This window comes from Hyperolius riggenbachi, chromosome 2, assembly GCF_040937935.1.
Source record: "Hyperolius riggenbachi isolate aHypRig1 chromosome 2, aHypRig1.pri, whole genome shotgun sequence".
Taxonomy (NCBI): domain Eukaryota; kingdom Metazoa; phylum Chordata; class Amphibia; order Anura; family Hyperoliidae; genus Hyperolius; species Hyperolius riggenbachi.
The window spans coordinates 129,103,248-129,124,324 of NC_090647.1; the positions used below are offsets into that span (position 1 = coordinate 129,103,248).

Genomic DNA, 21,077 nt, shown 5'->3' on the forward strand with positions numbered 1-21,077 from the left:
GGTCATTGCCCTGCCCCAATTGTTCTGTGTAACAGCTTTAGTTGCTGCAGCACCCTTGTCCCTCCCCGCACCCTTCTATGATGGGTTCCATTCAGTAGTTGCCTGAACCATTGATGACCTTGGCTACCAGACACCCTTCAGGAAATCCACCTTCAGGCAAAAGGAAAGAAGTGCTAAGACTTGTTTCCTATTGGACATTAGTGTGGCCTTGCATTTAATTCTGATGTCTCAGTTGCAGGGTCCCTTGCTAAGACCGCTGCAGGTCTGTAGCAGCCAACAAAATCCACGGTCTTAATAAATGTGTGCAGCAGGACTTTCCTGCAATGGCTGAGAACAAAACTGAGAAATGTGAACTGGCTCATAGGAAAGCATTGCAGAGTTCAACCTGTTCACTTTCAGTCCGATTACCAGTCCATCAAAATGCAGGGCACAGTACATAGCGCAATACCAAGCCCAAAAGCAAGTACAGATATCTATAATAACAACTTTTGTGGCCATCTGCCCTGGACATATGCCCTCCTGCCCAGCCCCGCTGTGATTGCCTGCAGTGCTCATGGGATGACGTGTGTGCACTACGGCCCCATGCAGCACTGCATATGTCAACAGCTAATAATGAATTATAAAGACTTGGCTGGTTTCTTTGTGCTGTCAGCTTTTCATATGAAGTCTTTTACATCTGTATTTGGTCACAAGTGAAACTGTGTCTTTGTATTTACTTTCCCCCGTGTATGTGACTACTTTCTTTTTGGAAGGTGTGTGTGTGTGTGTGTGTGTGTGTGTGTGTTTTTTTTGTTTTTTTCTTCTTTAGTATTAACAGAACGAGACCACTGCAGTGGAGGTAAAGAGCCACATCAGAGGCAAGTCGACTCTCATCACTCATATCTGTGCAGGCTCTTGACTTGTTTTTGACATAGTTTGAGTTCACGGGAAATAGAAGTGAGACTACACATAGGCAGACATTCATCAGCTGGTGAGACAAGCTGTATGCACAGCAGCTTCTCAGTTATTGCTCTAGAATATGATGCAATGGAGTGCCTCATAAGGACCTCCTTGCAGATGGTACTTTATATAATTATACTGCTGCCAAAACACTGATGGTTTTCTGCACACGGGCTTGCTTGACGTGACTTTTTCTCCTTTTTCACGTTCCTTGACTTATAACCCACTTCCACAGCTAGCTTCTTCTTAAGTGCATGTTCAGATAATAGGAAGCTAGAAGCAGTGAGAGCATCCAGTGGCTGTTTGCAGTCATTTTTTGTTTCATAGACTTGTTATGTCTCTGTGACACATGGAATTCTGTAGGGTTAATGTACCAGTGATTGCTGTTATGACTTGAAGGCATTTACTGATGAATTCAGAAATGGAAATGATTCTGATAACTCTGGTGGCTACACACCAGACACGCACAAACACACAAGCCAACAGACTTCACAACTCAGTGAACCCATCACTAAGGATGAGATAAGACTAGTGATAAAATACTTACCTAAGAAAACTGGCCCAGATGAGCTTTCTTAATTACACTGGTCGATTTGCCATCAGATTCGACCAACAGATAGATCCCTCTCTGATCGAATCTGATCAGAGAGGGAACGTATGGCCACCTTTACTGCAAACAGATTGTGAATCGATTTCAGCCTGAAACCGATCACAATCTGTGGAGCTTCCGCTGCCCCCCCCCCCCTGCATACATTACCTGCTCCGGCCGGTGCGAGTCCCCTGGTCTCTGCTGTCTTCTTCTCCGCTCCGGGCTCCGGACCGTTCCTGCAGCTACTGAACTTCCTGTCCAGGGGAAGTTTAAACAGTAGAGGGTGCTCTACTGTTTAAACTTCCTGCCGGGACAGGAAGTTCTGTGTAGCTGCAGGAACGGCCGTGAGCGGAGAAGACAGCAGAAACCAGGGGACTCGCGCCTGCTGTATTGCGTCGGTCGTCGGGCATTCGAAAGCCGCTATCGACGCACTCCCGACCCGCCGGCGATCGAGAAAAATCTTCCGCACGGACAGATCAACGGGAATCGACGGAAACGATTGATTTTGGACGGAAAATCAGCGGTCTGTCAGCGGTGTGCGCTGCGATTTCACAGCCGATTCGATCACTGTGATCGAATCGGCTGTATATCGGCGGGAAAATCGTTAGGTGTATGGGCCCCTTTATGCTTATTACAAGAGGTTTTTGAATATCTTAAGGGGCCCATATACCTAACGATTTTCCCGCCGATCCGATCACAGTGATCGAATCGGCTGTGAAATCGCCGCGCACACTGCTGACAAAACGATCGATTTCCGTCCGAAATCGATCGTTCCCGTCGATTCCTGTTGATCTGTCCCTGCGGAAGATTTTTCTCGATCGCCGGCGGGTCGGGAGTGCGTCAATAGCTGCGTTCGAATGCCCGACGACCGACGCAATACAGCGGGTATACATTACCTGCTCCGGCTGGCGCGAGTCCCCTGGTCTCTGCTGTCTTCTTCTCCGCTCCGGACCGTTGCTACACAGAACTTCCTGTCCCGGCAGGAAGTTTAAACAGTAGAGCGCCCTCTATTGTTTAAACTTCCCCTGGACAGGAAGTTCAGTAGCTGCAGGAACGGTTCGGAGCAGAGAAAAAGACAGCAGAGACCAGGGGACTCGCGCCGGCGGAGCAGGTAATGTATGCAGGGGGGGGGGGAGGGGGGGGGGAGGCTGCACCACCTCCACCACCACAGATTGTGAACCGATTTCAGGCTGAAATTGGTTCACAATCTGTTTGCAGTAAAGGTGGCCATACGATCCCTCTCTGATCAGATTCGATCAGAGAGGGATCTATCTGTTGGTCGAATCTGATGGCAAATCGACCAGTGTATGGCCACCTTTACTTCCATATTCAGACATATTCACAGGCCCACACATATACATATTACACACACAGTTCACCAATACACGCACGGACACACTACCACCACCACACACAGGCACACACATACCGCCACCACAGGCGCACACATACCACCACACACACACAGGCACACACATACCGCCACCACAGGCGCACACATACCACCACCACACGCACACACAGGCGCACACATACCACCACCATACATACACACAGGAGTACACATACCACCACCACCACACACACGGACACATACACACAGGTGCACACATACCACCACCACACGCACACACAAGAGCACACATACCACCACCATACATACACGCAGGAGTACACATACCACCACCATACATACACACAGGAGTACACATACTACCACCACACATGCGGACACATACACACAGGTGCACACATACCACCACCACACGCACACACGAGCACACATACCACCACCACCACCACACACACACACACATACACACAGGCATACACATACCACTACATGCACACATACCACCACCACACATACACACAGGCGCACACATACCACCTCCACATGCATGCCCACATACCACCACCACCACACGCACACATACCACCTACACACACACATACACACAAGCGTACACATACCACCACCACACGCGCATGCACACAGGTGCACACATACCACCACACGCACACACAGGTGCACACATACCACCACATACACGCACACATACACACAGGCGCATACATACCACCACACACACACACACACACACACACACACACACACACACACACACACACACACACACACACACACACACACACACAGACCACCTCACACACACGCATACATACCACTGCCACATGCACACACACACAATACTACTTCTACTACTACTACTACTACTACACATACCACCACCACAAGCGCACACCTACCACCACCAGATACACACAGGCAGACACATACCACCACACGCTTACAGAGGCAGACACATAATACCACCACATGCACACACATACACACAGGCGTACACATACCACCACATGCACACGCATACACACTGGCGTACACATACCACCACCACACGCGCATGCACACAGGTGCACACATACCACCACCACACGCGCACACACAGATGCACACATACTACCACCACCACACACAGGTGCACACATACCACCACCACAAGCTCTCATAAACACAGGTGCACACATACCACCACATGCACGCACACATACACACACACACAGGCGCACACACACACACACACACACACACACACATAATACTACTACTACTACTACACATACCACCACGACACGTGCACACATACCACCACCAGACGCGCACACACATACACACAGGCGGACATGTACCACCACACGCTCACACAGGCAGACACATAACACCACCACATGCACACACAGGCGTACACATACCACCACATGCGTACACATACCACCACACACACACCACACACTATGGGACAAAGTGACATTTAGGTTGTGATTCAATCACTTATCTTGAACAAGTATACAGATGTGGTGCTTTGGACGTTAACATTCACTATCTGTATGCTTGTTTAAAATGAATGGTTTGGAGATTTAGCATTATAGCCAAGCAGCATAGCAGGTATTTTAACATTTACCCAGCTATCCCCCAGTTACAGTAGTTAGTTGATTTCTTACATAACAGCTAGGTAAACATGCTATATGACAATTGCCTGGTGCGCTATTCAGCACTGTCTCAGCCAAGAATCTAGTTTGTGTACAGGTGTCTGACATGGGACCTTCAACATTAGTGACACTGGAGCCCATTGTTCCCCTTCTTCTCTCTCTTTCTGGAAAAACGCTGTGTTGTGTGACACGTTTGATCCACCACCTTAGCAACAAGCAAGGCTATAGCCTTTCCAGCTCTTGGTCCTGAACTGTCACCCAAGGGATGACCATCGTTGTGTGTTCACACCTTAACGCTTTATATTGAAGATATGTGTTATACAAGTGAGTCTATGAAGTGCATCTGTTACGTAATTAGAAGTCTGCCTTTTTCACTTCTGTTCTGGCTGGCAATTAAGAAGGGGGGAGGGGGGTTTGCTCAAACCCTGGCAGCAATATTTTCCTCCAGGGTTTAATTGGTCTTTAGTGTTACTTTCAGTTCATTAAAAATTGAATTTCCTAAGCAAAAGAAGACTACCACTGAGGGAGCACGCAACGCAATAATCGAGATAAATTGTTAAAACTCAGGTTTAGAAGATCACCCCAGACAGACAGTCATTTTTATTTTTTCCAAATGTAAAACTGATGCGTGAATACTAATTTATCAGCTGTGCCATAAAACATATAAATATTGGGGTTTAGTATATTGCAGTAATGTGTTTTCCATAAGACAATGAAAACCCATAGGCATTCCAAATCCATTATGTATATTGTTATGTGTGTGTAACAGGTGTGGAATGTGGACTCTTATCAGTATAATCGCTGGAGTATATGCACATTACCAACTATACGCTTTCAAGCCTAGTTATAAATCTGCTCATTACTAAATGTATACGCTCTCAAGCCTGGTATAACATCTATTATGTTGTACTACAGTTCTGCTATCAGCTGTGTAGGCGTAAATAAGAAAGTGTTGCTCTGGTATCAAATATTTGCAGTGCGTTGCTACTTCCATTTTCTTTAATGGCAGATTTGTTTGTGTGTGCAGAGGACTATGAGAGTTCACAGTCCTGTCACGAACACACACCTTCAGAGGGAGGTGGGAGAGTGCCCTGAGGAAACCCACACAAACACATGAAAAAACATAAAATTAAAGGGCTTGTAGTGTCCTTGTCAGTATTTGAACCTGGGACAAGGATGCTCTTCCCAACACCATCCATTTTGTAGAGCATTATTTTAAATTACTAGTTCTCGCAGCTGCAAGTCTTTTCTGGAAGATGAGATGTGCTTCAGGTGTTTTACAGTAAACGTGAATTTTTTTTCCTTCATATAAAACTAAAATCTGTACTTTACTGTGCCTGTTTTTTACTATTATTTGTGCACATTTTGTGTTGTTAGCCGTTATCAGTTGATAGATATTTGTAGATGATTGATGTTAGTCCAGTGCTTTCTGAAAATGAGAGAAGAGTAACAGAAAAAATCTGACTTACTATTATTGTGTTTCTCTTATAGGACTGGTGTCCAGGTCCTCACCAAAGAAGCCCAGAAGTCGGAGCATCTTCAAGGCTCTCTTCTGTTGCCTCAGTGCACAGAATGCTAATCGACCAGGGACACCATGTGAGGCTCCCACCCAAAAGGAGGAGGCCCAATCCACTCCTAAGGTATGTCCTAGAGTTGAACGTCTAGCATCTCTTTATGTGAGCATGCATCTAAAGAGAAGCAGTCACAGTATTTCCAGTCATTGTACACAGTTTGCTTGAAAGCAAGCAACAGAAGGTACCTCTGGATACAGCTAGAATCATGTACCTCACAGGTTTGCCCTGTCTCAGTATTCCAAGAGTGTGAATGCAAGAAAGCTAATCCTTTCAGCCTAGGCTGAGCTTGTAGGTTGCTTCTGTTCTTCTAGACCTCACAATTGATTTATCCAGCTGTCAGATCCTGTTCCAGCTCAGGCTGACGTATCTGACTGACACCAGTGATCTCATCAACAGCTACTCTAAATGGCATAACTTGTATCTGCAAACAGTTTATCAGCGCCAAGAAAATAGAACATATGATCGCTGCCGAGAATGAACAACGTCCAAAGTCCAAACAAACTTAGTATTAAGGTAGCGCAGATCAAAGAGAAATAAATACAGTCAATATAACTTCACCACGGTGATATTCCAACCTCACATGGTCTCGTGGCCAACCATCACCAGAAAAGAGTAAGAGGGGCTTACCAGCTGCCAACAACCCACATTATAAGGTTGTATGTCTCACATTCAGTAGTAATCCTAACGAACTTCGAGCAGATATGGATCCAAACTTCCACCATTCCCTCACTCCGATATATGGTATGGTATCCAGGAAGGCCAATATATAAACATAACAAAAAATGGCAACTCTAAGTGTAAACTGTTTATTGTAAAAACAAAGACTTTCATACGAGGCCCAGGAGCTGGGAACCCCTAATAAAAACTTGCGTGTGTAAGCTGGTCCACAGCCAATAAGACATTAAAGGTGCCCCTGTCTTCTTTCCCAGGAAAGAAGACAGGCGGTATCTGACTGACACCAGTGATCTGATCAACAGTTTCTCTAAATGGCATAACTTGTATCTGACTGACACCAGTGATCTCATCAACCGTTAGCCTAAATGACATAACTTGTATCTGACTGACACCAGTGATTTCACCAACAGCTACCCTAAATGGCATAACTTGTGTGTTTTGTATATATACCTTGCTCACATTCCTTACATCTGTGTTATCTCTTCCAGTCGGAACTGCTACAGTGTCTACAGTACCAGTTTTACCAGGTAGGTGGCATCCTTTTATGTGTCCTGGTCACATACACTGATTTCATGCTCACAAGACACCCTCACAAATAGATCTCAGGTCAGCTGCTGCTTAGACATATTTTTCCTTTAGTGTGGACTGATGTAAGCTCGGAAGTGTATCGCTTAATGAGTAATTATCCCTTAGACCCAGTTCACATTGGCACTAAAAATGGTCCATTTAGTGGAGCTAAATGGACTGAATCCTAACGAAGGTGAACAGATCCTATGTTAATCAATAGGATCCGTTCATATTGCTCCGTTAGAATGGATCCGTTTGGCAAGTTCCGCCGAATGAAGGCAAATTTGGAAAGGCTGCGATAAATCCGCAGCAACGTTCGCGTCACATTGTGTACTAATGGAACGGAGGGTCACGGATCATAAACTGATGCTTGCTACGGATCAGTTTCTACATGGATCAATTTTTGATCTGTCCAGTGTGAACCAGGCCCAACTGATGTGGTTTTAGTGCACAAGACAGTAAGTGTTCCTTCCATCTCGCTAGCAGTTCTGGCTTTCTGAATGAATAGCTGTTGTAGTTTAGTGTCTTCGGTATTCTTGGTTGCTTGTCCAGCTATACCTTTCTCCATAAGCTCTCTCGCCGTGAGTGGATGTTGGGCTCTCACAGTAAATGCATGTACTTAAAGGATATTTACAGCCCATATCTTCCTATCTTTGAACCCAAGGAGTAGTCTTTAAGGTACTTAAGCTAGCCTTTTGCTAAGTCCTGCAGGTCTGCGTGATAGCTGTGTTGTATCCTTTATGTATTGCTGAGGCTTTTAGTCTATTGATTTTTCTTGCCAGACACAAGGGTGTAATTATAGCTGTAGCAGGCATGCAGCTGTGAGGTGCAGGAGACCTAGCATTACCTGGCTACATAATAGTCAGTGCACTTGGCAATACAATATAACAATAAAGGACATTTTTTGTTGTTATATTTGGGAAACTCTGAAAGCAGTTTAGTATCGAGTGCAGCGATAGACCTCTTCTCTCACATAACACGTATTATGCCCGTGCAGGAGATTTATCACATACAGCTTTGAAATTCCACCAGCTGTATAATGTTTTGCTGTGGGACCCATTATGTATATATTTCAGGCCCTGGACAGATGGCTTTGCTCAGTACTTTATTCTGTGCTGGTTTTATTTACACACTAGATGGCAAATATTTGCAGTCTTTGCCTGAGTCATATCTTATCATAGCCAGGGTTCTTGAATTGTTAAGACAAGGCACAGAACATTTATATTGCGCTTTTCTCAAAGCGCCAGAGCTGCAGCCACTAGGACACGCACTAAAGGCAGTAGCAGTATTAGAGAGTCTTGCCTAAGGTCTCCTCACTGAATAGGAGCTGGCTTCCTGAACAGAAAGAGCCAAGATTTGAATCCTGGTCTCCTGTGTCAGAGGCAGAGGTCTTAACCAGTACACTATCCAGCCACCAGTTAAGCCCCATTCACAAGCTCAATTTAATGCGGCCCCACAGGGATCAGGACCCGATCCCTCAGGTGACATTCCAGGGCTGGGGCTGTGCAGAGGCATCGCTCACGAGCAGGGGTGGCGGCGCAGAAGTGACATTACAGCGTGCGGAGTAAGTGGGGGGAACAGTGCTCCTCAAACCGGCAGAACAGTTCTCGATGGCTGATGGGTCTGGAGCTTTTCTCGGCACAGGTGGCTGTTTTTGGTGGCCTTGCCCGAGTTTCATCTGACGTATGTACGGAGCTTTAGGGAACATGACAACAGAACCGGTTTTCAGTAAATTAGCACTGATTGGGCTTGATTCACTAAACCGTGATAACTCAGGTATCACACCTTATCAAAGTTAACATGCCTTATCAGAGTAGCATAGTGAGCGCTACGAACCTGCAGGGGCACAGGGCAGGATAAGTGCCATTGCCAATTAGCAGGCATAAGTTTGTAGCGCTTGCTATGCTACTCTGATAAGGCGTGTTAACTTTGATAAGGTGTGATATCTTTGATAAGGTGTGATATTTGAGTTATCACGGTTAAGTGAATCAAGCCCCTTGTCTTGATAGTGTAATGGTTAAGGGCTCTTCCTCTGACACAGGCGACCTGGGTTCGAATCTCGGCTCTGCCTGTTCAGCAAGTCAGCACCTATTCAGTAGGAGACCTTAGGCAAGTCTCCCTAACATTGCTACTGCCTATAGAGCGCGTCCTAGTGGCTGCAGCTCTGGCGCTTTAAATCCCCCAGGAGAAAAGCAAAATATAAATGTTCTGTTTTTGTTTGTTTGTTTGTTTGTCTGTGTTTTGTCTCCAGTCTGAGAGACCTTTAATATGAGGCCTTCAGCATTAGAATATATGATCTAATAGCTATTGGAAATCTTCAGAGGTGGGATTATCAGAACACAACAAAGCTGTGTCTGTTAGACTTCTCTGGGACTTCCTTTGGTCTTGGTTTTCTTGGTTAAGCTGTAGGTGAGCCTCCTCGGATTGTTACACAGTTGCTGTAGCTCATTGAGGGCGTTTTTGATTGTGAATAGGCAGTCAGTCCTTAGGGTGAATTAAATTCCTGAATTAAGAAGCCTTCGTTGCATTCCTAAGAGCTTCCTCTACAAAGCAGCCGACCACTCTCTCCATTTACAGCCTAGTTTTTGTAATCATTGCATTTTTGGCTTGATATTGCTTGTGCTCATGAAACCATGCAAGTGACTTTTATTTGGAGCATATTCCACTTTTATAATCCCTCCAATCCTGTCCCCAGTGTTTTTTTTTTTCTTTTCTTTTTCTCATTTTATTCCATGTTCTGTGCATAGTTCTTAAGTCTCAAGAAACTAATTTGTGAAATGCTCCTTCACCAATAAGCTTCTTCCACCTGCACTTTTAATGCTTCAGCCAGTGGGAACGAAGAGGTGGCTCAGCCAGCTGAGACTGCTGCCTGGAAGCATCTGTGTGACCTGCAGGTCGCAGGATCTAATCCCGGCTAGGTCTGCTCACTCTTTCATCCTTTCCAGGTAGATAAAACGCAGAGCGATGATCATTGAAGTGCTGTCTTTCTGTATTTGTAAATACAACTTTATAGGAAGCATTAGAATTGTGGCATAGATTTCCCCTTGTGTGACAGAAACCTAGAGTGAGCATTCTTTTTTTTTTTTTTTTTTTTTTTTTTTAAGTAAAAACTTATAAAATATCTTCCTGTTTAGACCCACTTAGACTTTAGAACATTTCTAGTTGAGTCGGTAGCATGGTGCCTCTCCATTGAAACATGCACAATAAATGGCAGAGTTGCCATTGGTTATCGGACAATAAATCCAAACACAGCACTTGGTTGAGCTGTCGTATGGTTCTGCCCTCTCTTTGGATAGGTTACTGTTTTCTGACGGTTGGAAAAAGCACAGGAAGTGAGGGAGCTATGGCCATTTAAATGCCATCACCTTGTTACATATAGGCACATCACTATTGTGATTCTAGTTGATGCATGTTTCATGCAAGTGGGACAGGAAGCAGGAGTAGGTGGCATTAGTACAGCTAGTTCCAGTGTTGTCTGTCTTTTCCTCTTCTGTGATTTACTTTAGTGTTGTGTCCACTTGTGCCAAGTTGTTTTGTGTGTTTGAGCATATGCTTTTCCCGTTGCTCATTTCTAACTGTCGGCAATAAGCTAACGCGTTGATTGTTGTATTTCAGATTCCAGGTACCTCTTTGCTCCCGGAGGTAACGCCCAAAGATAAGGGGAAGATATGCATGGTGATTGATTTGGATGAGACGCTAGTTCATAGTTCTTTTAAGGTAAGATGCCGTTTAGACCTGAAGAACTTGTCCAAATAACTAATATATTTTAGAGTCACTCTATATTAGGGCAAGGGATGCTTGGATAGTTAGAATACACTAGAGAAACACACACAATGCAAGAAAAGGGATGAGATTTCGTACTCAAAATTATATTACTTGCCTACACAATTTGCTATTGGGCTTGACTTGCCAGTTACATCTCCTGGCTCTAGATCATAAGTGATCTGCAAAAGTTGCTGAAATGTATTCATCACAATATAGATGTAGATACACATGGTTTCTAAATTTCTATAAGGTATGAAACTGGAGTGGAGAGTGCTGAGATGACACGAGGGAAGTAAGCTGATCAGAAAATGCTGTGGGTCTGACTTATTGTTGTAGCTGTTTATCACAAGTTAGTATATATGTTTTTGGTTTTTTTTGTTTTGCTTTTTTCCACCAGTTTCACCATAAGCCTAAAGATGATGATTAATGTCAGTGTTGTGGCTCTCTAATAGCAGCAAAAGCTGACAGTTCCTGCACTGGCCACACACTGAGTAAACTGCACATTTGGCTGGAGTACCTTCCAGTCCAGCTGCAGACCTCACACACAACACCAGGTGGCAGAATTCACTGGCTCGCTCCATGTTTTGTGTGCAGCTATATCTGGCATGTGTGGTGTGTATGTGCACATGACATATATTACTGAGAATTACTGAGGCACATTGGCCTCGATTCATCAACACTTAGCAAATTTGTTAACAACAGTTTGGTAAAATACCGAATTTGTTAACTTCATTTCAGGATTCATCAAAGTTATCTACAGCTGTTAGCGAGCATTCGGTAACGATTCGGTAACGATTCGCTAAAACGTAATAAAGTGCAATTCATGAAAAAGAAAGTGGGCGTGGTTTAGCGTTACATTTAGGATTAGTTATCTCCTTCACGGCTCTGTCGTTATTCCTGTCAGATCATTGCTGACAGAGAAGATGGAGCCATTTGAAGTGGTTATGTGTCAGCTGAGAGTGATTCAAAGGCACAGAAGGGCAAGAATAAGGTCTGCAACCATATAAATTTGTAAGAGAATAGATTTATTTGCTATAACACGACATCTGCAGTGTCAGGGTTAACTAATATGCTAGCTGCACTATAATTTTTTAGAAAAGGCTCCTATCAAATTGTGGGATTGTCCCAACCACTTTCAGAATCCTGGTCCAGGTGTAAAGCCCTATTCAGAATGTTGCTACGTAGTGCTCAAAGGACTGCCTTTTACCCACAATTCCATGGGAATCTTATGGCCTTGTGTTAAAGTACCACTGTAAAATGGAAATATCGACACGTTACCGAATGGTTACCGAATTGTTATCGAATTCACACCGAATGAGGAAAAACCTTGATGAATACAACTAGAAATCGCTAAACTTCGAATTCGGTAATTTAACAAACTGGAAAAAGTTATCTCAAAGAGAATGATGAATCGAGGCCCTTCAATCTTACAGTGTTGCTTTTAGTGGCAGACTGTAAGTTCTAGAACTATGAGAGAAATGTTTTTGATGGCTCCGTAAAGCTACATTTCCTCTGTGTAAAAGGCATTCACCCTTCCCATTACTGTACACATACCCATCTGTCTCCCTAAGTGTGTATCCTTCATGAACATGGACCTTTGTGCTACACTTAGCAGACAAGATATTGTGAATAGCCACATTTTGAAGCCAGGAACGCTCAGAAAACTCATATTAGAGGAAAAATGTCAAACTCTTTGTATTTCTTTGCTTTGTTTGCTTTTGGTGGTTCTAATTCTTGTCTTGCTCATTTAGCCTATCAACAATGCAGACTTCATCGTACCGGTGGAGATTGAGGGGACCACACATCAGGTGAGATGGGACACTGTTTGTGGTATTAGACACTAATCATTTTTCCTCCCTACTAGAAGAAGCTGAGATGACATGGCTGGGGCCTGGTTCAAGTAATCCAGGATAGGCTGTTTCCTCACAGTGCGGCCTACTCTTGATTACTTGTTTCAGGAGACGGCTAATATTTCACCTAATCTTTACCTCACCATTGTGAAAAATACATTAACCATCAGACTGGCTGGGAGAATGAGATGTCTCAGAATAAAGATGCATTGTGATGAGAAGTCCTGATGTATAACTTGTATGCTCTAAGTACGTTGTGTGCCATGTAGGCAGCCATTTTTGTGTTAGTTGTTGAAATGAAGAAGAATGTAATGTTCTACTAGCTTCTCTTCCCATCATGTGTAAACATGTATTTGTATTCTAGAGTGCAGTGCTCAGCTTGTGAAAGCAGTGATTTGTTATCCTGAATCTCCTCTCTGCCCAGTACATGTAATCTGCGAGACGTGACTTGTATTTTGATATTTTGTTCCTGTGTTTTGTGGCCATGTCAGACCTCTAACCTTTCACCCTTATCAGGTGTACGTACTGAAGAGGCCTTACGTTGATGAGTTTCTGCTGAGGATGGGCCAGCTCTATGAGTGTGTACTATTTACTGCTAGTCTTGCCAAGGTAAGGAGGAACTAGGCTGTGTTCCCAATGTGCAGAACGTTTGTCACACTTGTTTAGTTTCTTGGCTATTTTTTGATGCATCTGTTTATAGTGTAATGTATGTTATAAGCCATCTGCTGTACAATATCCCCACTCTTGTGATGGAAAGAGTAAGTTAGACAACACTGAGACTAGAGACATAATAAGGGGTCTGAACTGAGAGGTGTGTATAGAGGGAAACATTCCAGACTCCATTTTAAAATCTATTGTGCCTGGATGTTGTGCTAATCCATTTCCCTTAAAGATTAACTTTATTGAAATACAGTAGTGGTGGTAAAAAATAAATCAATACATTGCAAAGTGAGAAGTTAAAGGCAACAGGCAAAAAAAAAAAGTTTCACTCACCTGGGGCTTCTACCAGCCCCATTCAGCCATTCTGTGCCCTCGCAGTCACTCACTGCTGCTCCAGTCCCCTGCCGCCAGCTAGTTTCGATTTTGCCGACCTCGGGGTCGGCGGGCATCATTGCGTACATTTTTACGCATTCCCGCTGGTGCAGGAGCATTAACACATACATTTTATGTGTTAATGGTGCAACGCGTAAAAATGCGTTGCACCACTAACGCGTAAAAATTTATGTGCTAATGTTCCTGCACCAGTGGGAATGCGTAAAAATGTATGCAATGGGGCCCGCCAACCCTGAGGTCGGCAAAAACGAAACTAGCTGGCGGCAGGGGACTGGTGCAGCAGTGAGTGACTGCGAGGGCACAGGATGGCTGCATGGGGCTGGTAGAAGCCACAGGTAAGTAAAACTCATTTTTTTTTTGCCTGATATCCTTTAAAAATGGAAGATAGATCACGAAAAAGATTGATACTTGCCATGCAATTCATTCTGGACTTACTACTGGCAGACATGAAAAAAAAACACCACCAACTGCCATTATTTATAAACACACACCCACTATCAATTTGATAGGCTAAAAGGTTGTGTGTATGTGTAATATAAATATACACACTGCTTGCTTGGCAGTTGGAAACAGTTATTTTCCACAATGCAACAAGGTTCACAAACTGGAATCTGTCTGGGCCATGGCCCTGACATCACACTGTGGGAGGGGCTTCACCACAATATCAACCATATAGATAGCCCTTAAGATCTATGTGAAAAAAGGTAAAGTTTGTAAAGTTTTCTCATGTGAAAGGGGGTATCAGCTACCGTTTAAGATGAAGTTCAATCCTTGGTTAAAGTAACTAATACTTTCTAAATCACTGAGCCTGAGCTGGTCTGCAGATCAAGTGTCCTAACTCAGCTCTGTCTCCGCTACCAGCAGGTTTGTTGCTTCCTAAAAGATCAGCATGATAGCCAGGCATCAGAAGAGGACAGGCACCATATGCCTGCTACATCAGCTTCTATTTGTTGCTTAACACTGTGAAAACTTTAAAAGTAAAGCATCATGCACACAGGAAATAAATGTCAGCTTAATGCTTGTCAATTGATTGTTAGAGTGAAATTTCAGGGCATGAGCGCTGTACAGACATTCTGTTTGGATAGCCAAGCAGCATGTACTGTTAATGGAGAGGGGCGCAGAAACGTTGTGTGTCACATGAGCGAATGCTGTCCTGTAGCATGTCCAAAAAGAAAAATAATAGAAAAAAAATGGCTGCATGCCGCATTGTCCCGAATGCTGGTTTCTTAAACTTCCTGTGGGGAATGTATACACATGCCAGGTTGCAGTCAGACAATTTTCTCAGCCAAGTTTGTAGAAAAGAACCCCTGTATGTTGCAATAGCCAACCTCTCACATAGCATAAACTAGTCACAGGACTTTCTCTGATGAAGTTTCTCTATTGTTGCTGTGATTGCCTGGTTGTTCCTCTGTTTTTAACATTTGTCACACTTTTTTTTCTCTCTCCATTTGTGCCTTAGTATGCTGATCCAGTAACAGACCTTCTGGACAGAGAGGGGGTCTTCTGCTCCCGGCTCTTCAGAGAAGCCTGTGTCTTCCACCAGGGTTGCTATGTCAAAGACTTGAGCCGTCTGGGAAGAGATCTGAAGAAAACAATCATCTTAGACAACTCTCCAGCATCTTATATTTTCCATCCAGAAAATGCAGTAAGTGATATTAGCAATATTCACTGTTAGAGTCCCCAGATTATTTGCCCCATGTAGTGGAGGGAGAAGAACAGAAGTAGAATAAATGCTGTGAAGAAATATCAGCTCAGTATAAATTCTTAAAAGTAACATTTGAAAGTGCAGTATGAAGAAGCACCTCCTCCTATGGCACTTAGCACCCCCTCCCCCTATGAAGGCACACTTCCTCCTCTTATGGCACTAAGCACCTCCTCCTCCTATGAAGGATCACCCCCTCCTCCTATGAATGAGCACATCCTCCTCCTATGCCACTTAGCAACCCCTCCTTCTCCTATCAAGGAGCACCTCCTCCCATGGAACGAAGCACCTCCTCCTCCTATGGCACTTAGCACCCCCTCCTTCTCCTATGAAGGAGCACCTCCTCTCATGGCACTAAGCACCTCCTCCTCCTATGAAGGAGCACCTCCTCCTATGAATCAGCTCCTCCTATGGCACTTAGCACCCCCTCCTTCTCCTATGAAGGAGCACCTCCTCCCATGGAACTTAGCACCTCCTCCTCCTATGAAGGAGCACCTCCTCCTATGGCACTAAGCACCTCCTCCTATGAAGGAGCACCTCCTCCTCCTATGAAGGAGCACCTCCTCCTCCTATGGAACTTAGCACCTCCTCCTATGAAGGCGCACCTCCTCCTCCCATGGAACTAAGCACCTCCTCCTCCTATGAAGGAGCACCTCCTCCTATGGCACTAAGCACCTCCTCCTATGAAGGAGCACCTCCTCTTCCTATGGCACTAAGCACCTCCTATGAAGGAGCACCTCCTCCTATGGCACTAAGCACCTTATCCTATGAAGGAGCACCTCCTCCTCCTATGGCACTAAGCACATCCTCCTATGGCACTAAGCACCTACTCCTCTGCCTATGAACGAGCACCTCCTCCTCCTATGGCACTAAGCACCTCCTCCTATGAAGGAGCACCTCCTCCTATGGCACTAAGCACCTCCTCCGCCTCCTATGAAGGAGCACCTCCTCCTATGGCACTTAGCACTCCCTCCTCCTCCTATGAAGGCGCACCTCCTCCTCCCATGGAATTAAGCACCTCATCCTATGAAGGAGCACCTCCTCCTCCTATGGCACTAAGCACATCCTCCTATGGCACTAAGCACCTCCTCCTATGAAGGAGCACCTCCTTCTCCTATGGCACTAAGCACCTACCCCTCCGCCTATGAACGAGCACCTCCTCCTCCTATGGCACTAAGCACCTCCTCCTCCTATGAAGGAGCACCTCCTATGGCACTAAGCACCTCCTCCTATGAAGGAGCACCTCCTCCTCCTATGGCACTTAGCAGCCCCTCCTCCTATGAAGGAGCACCTCCTCCTCCCATGGAACTAAGCACCTCATCCTATGAAGGAGCACCTCCTCCTCCTATGGCACTAAGCACATCCTCCTATGGCACTAAGCACCTCCTCCTCCTATGAAGGAGCACCTCCTCCTATGGCACTAAGCACCTCCTTCTATGAAGGAGCACCTCCTCCTCCTATGGCACTAAGCACCTCCTATGAAGGAGCACCTCCTCCTATGGCACTAAGCACCTTATCCTATGAAGGAGCACCTCCTCCTCCTATGGCACTAAGCACCTACTCCTCTGCCTATGAACGAGCACCTCCTCCTCCTATGGCACTAAGCACCTCCTCCTCCTATGAAGGAGCACCTCCTCCTATGGCACTAAGCACCTCCTCCTATGAAGGAGCACCTCCTCCTCCTATGGCACTTAGCACCCCCTCCTCCTCCTATGAAGGAGCACCTCCTCCTCCCATGGAACTAAGCACCTCATCCTATGAAGGAGCACCTCCTCCTCCTATGGCACTAAGCACATCCTCCTATGGCACTAAGCACCTCCTCCTCCTATGAAGGAGCACCTCCTCCTATGGCACTAAGCACCTCCTCCTATGAAGGAGCACCTCCTCCTCCTATGGCACTTAGCACCCCCTCCTCCTCCTATGGCACTAAGCACATCCTCCTATGGCACTAAGCACCTCCTCCTCCTATGAAGGAGCACCTCCTCCTATGGCACTAAGCACCTCCTCCTCCCATGGAACTAAGCACCTCTTCCTCCTATGGCACTACAGCCCGATTTGAGCCTTGGCCTCCTTCAGTTTCCTGCCCCATCCATCTCTATCTCCGTTTTGATTTCCAAGGCTTGTCTGAGGGTTTCTTAACAACTGAAGGAGCATCACAGCAGGTTTTAAATGGTGTGCCACAACCCCTGTCCCTGTCCCCCAAGGGACATTCAATAGTAGACAATAAAGATGCGATCGCAGTATGATTCCGATTTACAATTCTGATTTCCACTGGACGCTAGCAACACAAGAAAAAAACTGCAGCATGAAATGGAAACAATGCAGTGTAAAAGAGCCCTGAACATGAGACTTAAAGAGGAACTGTGAAAATAATGAATAAAATTGCTTATTGTTTACAATATTCATTGATAGATTATTTAGTCAGTGTTTGCCCGTCCTCTACCTGATTTACATGCTGAAATTTATCACTGGTGGTGACATCTTTAATTCTGTCAGGTGATCTGTACGGAATGTTCGTTACTGAGAGTTCTATGCACAGAGGGAGATATTGCTTGCTTGGCAGTTGGAAAAAGCCATTATTTTCCACAATATGCCATGGTACAGGGAGAGCAAACGGTCAGGACCACAGTCATGACATCACACTGTGGGAGGTCTTTCACCACAATATCAGCCTTAAGGTGGCCACTAATGGTCCAATTTCTAGCAAATAAATTCGTTTCTGATCGCATTGGTTGTAAATAATCTCAGTTGATGGGCACAATCATTTACAGATGATTATAAAATCAGTCGTCCGATTGGATTTTCATTGAACCAAAATTTGAATTTTCTTGTTGGTTGTGATAGATAGGAAGCAAAGATTGGTTAGTTGATGGTGTAGCGAACGATTTCACTTCCGATCAGAATTTCTGATCGCTCAAATGATTTTTCGCTAGAAATCGGATCATTAGTGGCCACCTTTACAGACCCCCCCCCCCCCCCCCGATCTATTCAAGAAAAGGTAAAGATTTCTTGTGGGAAAAGGGGTATGAGCTACTGATTGGAATGAAGTTACAAACTTGGTTAAAGTTCCTCTTTAAAGAGGAACTCCAGTGAAAATAATATAATAAAGTGCTTTATTTTACAATAATTATGTATAAATGATTTAGTCAGTGTTTGCCCATTGTAAAATCTTTTAAATCCCTGATTTACATTCTGACATTTTATTACATGGTGACATTTTTACTGTAGGCAGGTGATGTAGCTGCTGCTAGCTTTTTTGGCAGTTGGAAACCGCTGTAAACAGCTATTTCCCACAATGCAACAAGGTTCACAGACAGGAAACTGCCAGGAGTACCACGGTCCTCAGTTTCTTGTGGGAGGGGTTTCACCGCAATATCAGTCATACAGCGCCCCCTGATGGTCTGTTTGTGAAAAGGAATAGGTTTCTCATGTAAAAGGGAGCATCAGCTACTGATTGGGATGAAGTTAAATTCTTGGTCGGATTTTCTCTTTAAAGCGGAATATAACCCTGCAGTTCAACTTTGCTCTAAAACATTATTTACAGCATATTATATGCAAAAAGCATTTTTTTTTTTTTACTAGACCAGCATTGGAAGGGTTAAACACAGAGGTTTTAAGTTCCGAGCAGAGGTTCAGATAGTTACATTCTATTTAGTTATATGTATATATTTAGAAATGTTACACACTCTTTGGCTGTCTTCCAACTCCTTCTCTGTGAGAGAGATGAGTCACAATAAACACTTAGATACATTTGTGTAAACAAAAAGTATCTAACTCAAGTTCGGATGCGTCTGCAAAAATCTCCAGGGACTTTAAAGCCCTGTGTAACCCTTCCAATGCTGGTCTAGTAAAAAAAAATGCTGGTTGCATATAATATACTGTAAATAATGTTTTAGAGCAAAGTTGAAATGCAGGGTTATGTTCCGCTTTAAAGTTAGTGCTTGCCCGACTAGAGACATGCTTTTGTGTCTGTATGGGAAGAGTGGCCGTCATTGGATCCTGTAAATGCTGCACATTATGTCTCTGCTAAATTGCTGCTATTACAAACGGGCACACTCAGTATGCATCCAGTTTATTGATTTTTTTTTTTTTTTTTTTTTTGATTTTTTTTTTTTTAATTCTCTTCTCTGAGCTTTGAATATATTTGTATACAACATAAGCATTTGCCTGTCAGCAGTGCAGATGCGGAGGTTTTCCTCTTTCAAAGAGCAGGTCATTAGGAAGTGGAACATCTCTGTGTTATTTTCCATGCTTTCTCTTTTAATTATTGCACACTGTAGTATTGCTGACAGATTGTATTGAGGAGCAAATAGGATCCAGTTACTAGGAAACCATTCACAATACCAGATGTCGAGAGCTGTGCCATGCATTGATTAAAAAGTTTTCTTCAGCTTTATAAATGTTGATGCATTTAATGTACACCACCACCAGGAATTGAAGCCGTTTTAACCACCATTGTCGAGCAGGCCGCAGGTGAGAGATCTGGCCAGTTTTGCAGTGGGGCCCATGGTTATGTAATTACGCCACTGCTAACCTCCCTTAAAGCAAGCCTATGACTTTCAGAAAGGAGAAAATTCAGATACCTAGCTCAATAGAGGGATGCCTGTGAATCCACCAGAGGCTTCTTACATCCTCCTTGAAGCCACCGCTTGACTCCGGGACCATCTGGAAGTTTGCGAGCGATCTCCCATCTGTGAACGAAATAGAATACACTGTGCAGGCTGGCTTGCACTAACATGAAGCTACTTGTGGAGCTTTGGGGGGTCCAGTGCTGGATCAGTAGAGGCGAGGGTGGCAGGGAAAGCCTCTGTATTACCCAGAGGCTTCCCTCTACTAAGTTGAGTATCTTAAAAAATGATACAGCGCTCACCACCTCAATGTCACCAAATTCTAGTTTTCTGCGTGCTGCCAAGAGAGGTCAAACAGAAGTCCTTTCCTCACACCAAAGTCCGTGTTATACAGCTGTGCCTCTAAGAGGCGCAGCTGTATAACGCAGGCTTAAAGGAATACTATCGATACCCAAGTGTTCTAAAATGACAGTGTGCAAATAATGTCTAAGTAGCTGTGTAAACATTTTCCTACTTTTCATGTTAAATATCAGAGGCAAAAGCTGTAATTTATTGAGGGTAGGATTTAGCTATATTGGGACAAATCAATTGCAGAAGGGGTGTCTGCTTCAATGCACAGCCAGAGTTGCATATCAGACTACAGAAAGCAAATATCAAACATATCAAACTCTGAAAGCAAAAACAGTATGAAAAAGCTGTGACAATTAGTTACATTTCCTCTGCTCGCTTCAGACAGGTCAGTCAGAAACACAGGACACAGGAGCTGCAGCTGTTGGAGCTCTC

General features: G+C 44.4%; 1 protein-coding gene across 1 annotated transcript in view; it reads left to right on the forward strand.

Moving 5' to 3' along the window:
• Positions 1 to 21,077, forward strand: part of CTDSP2 (CTD small phosphatase 2) — a 66,743-nt gene that overhangs the window by 40,361 nt on the left and 5,305 nt on the right. Inside the window, exons 2-7 of the mRNA XM_068267404.1 lie at positions 6,032 to 6,180; positions 7,278 to 7,316; positions 10,972 to 11,073; positions 12,873 to 12,929; positions 13,488 to 13,580; positions 15,484 to 15,669. Of these exons, the coding sequence (XP_068123505.1) occupies positions 6,032 to 6,180; positions 7,278 to 7,316; positions 10,972 to 11,073; positions 12,873 to 12,929; positions 13,488 to 13,580; positions 15,484 to 15,669 (626 nt within the window). The remainder of the gene's footprint in view (positions 1 to 6,031; positions 6,181 to 7,277; positions 7,317 to 10,971; positions 11,074 to 12,872; positions 12,930 to 13,487; positions 13,581 to 15,483; positions 15,670 to 21,077) is intronic.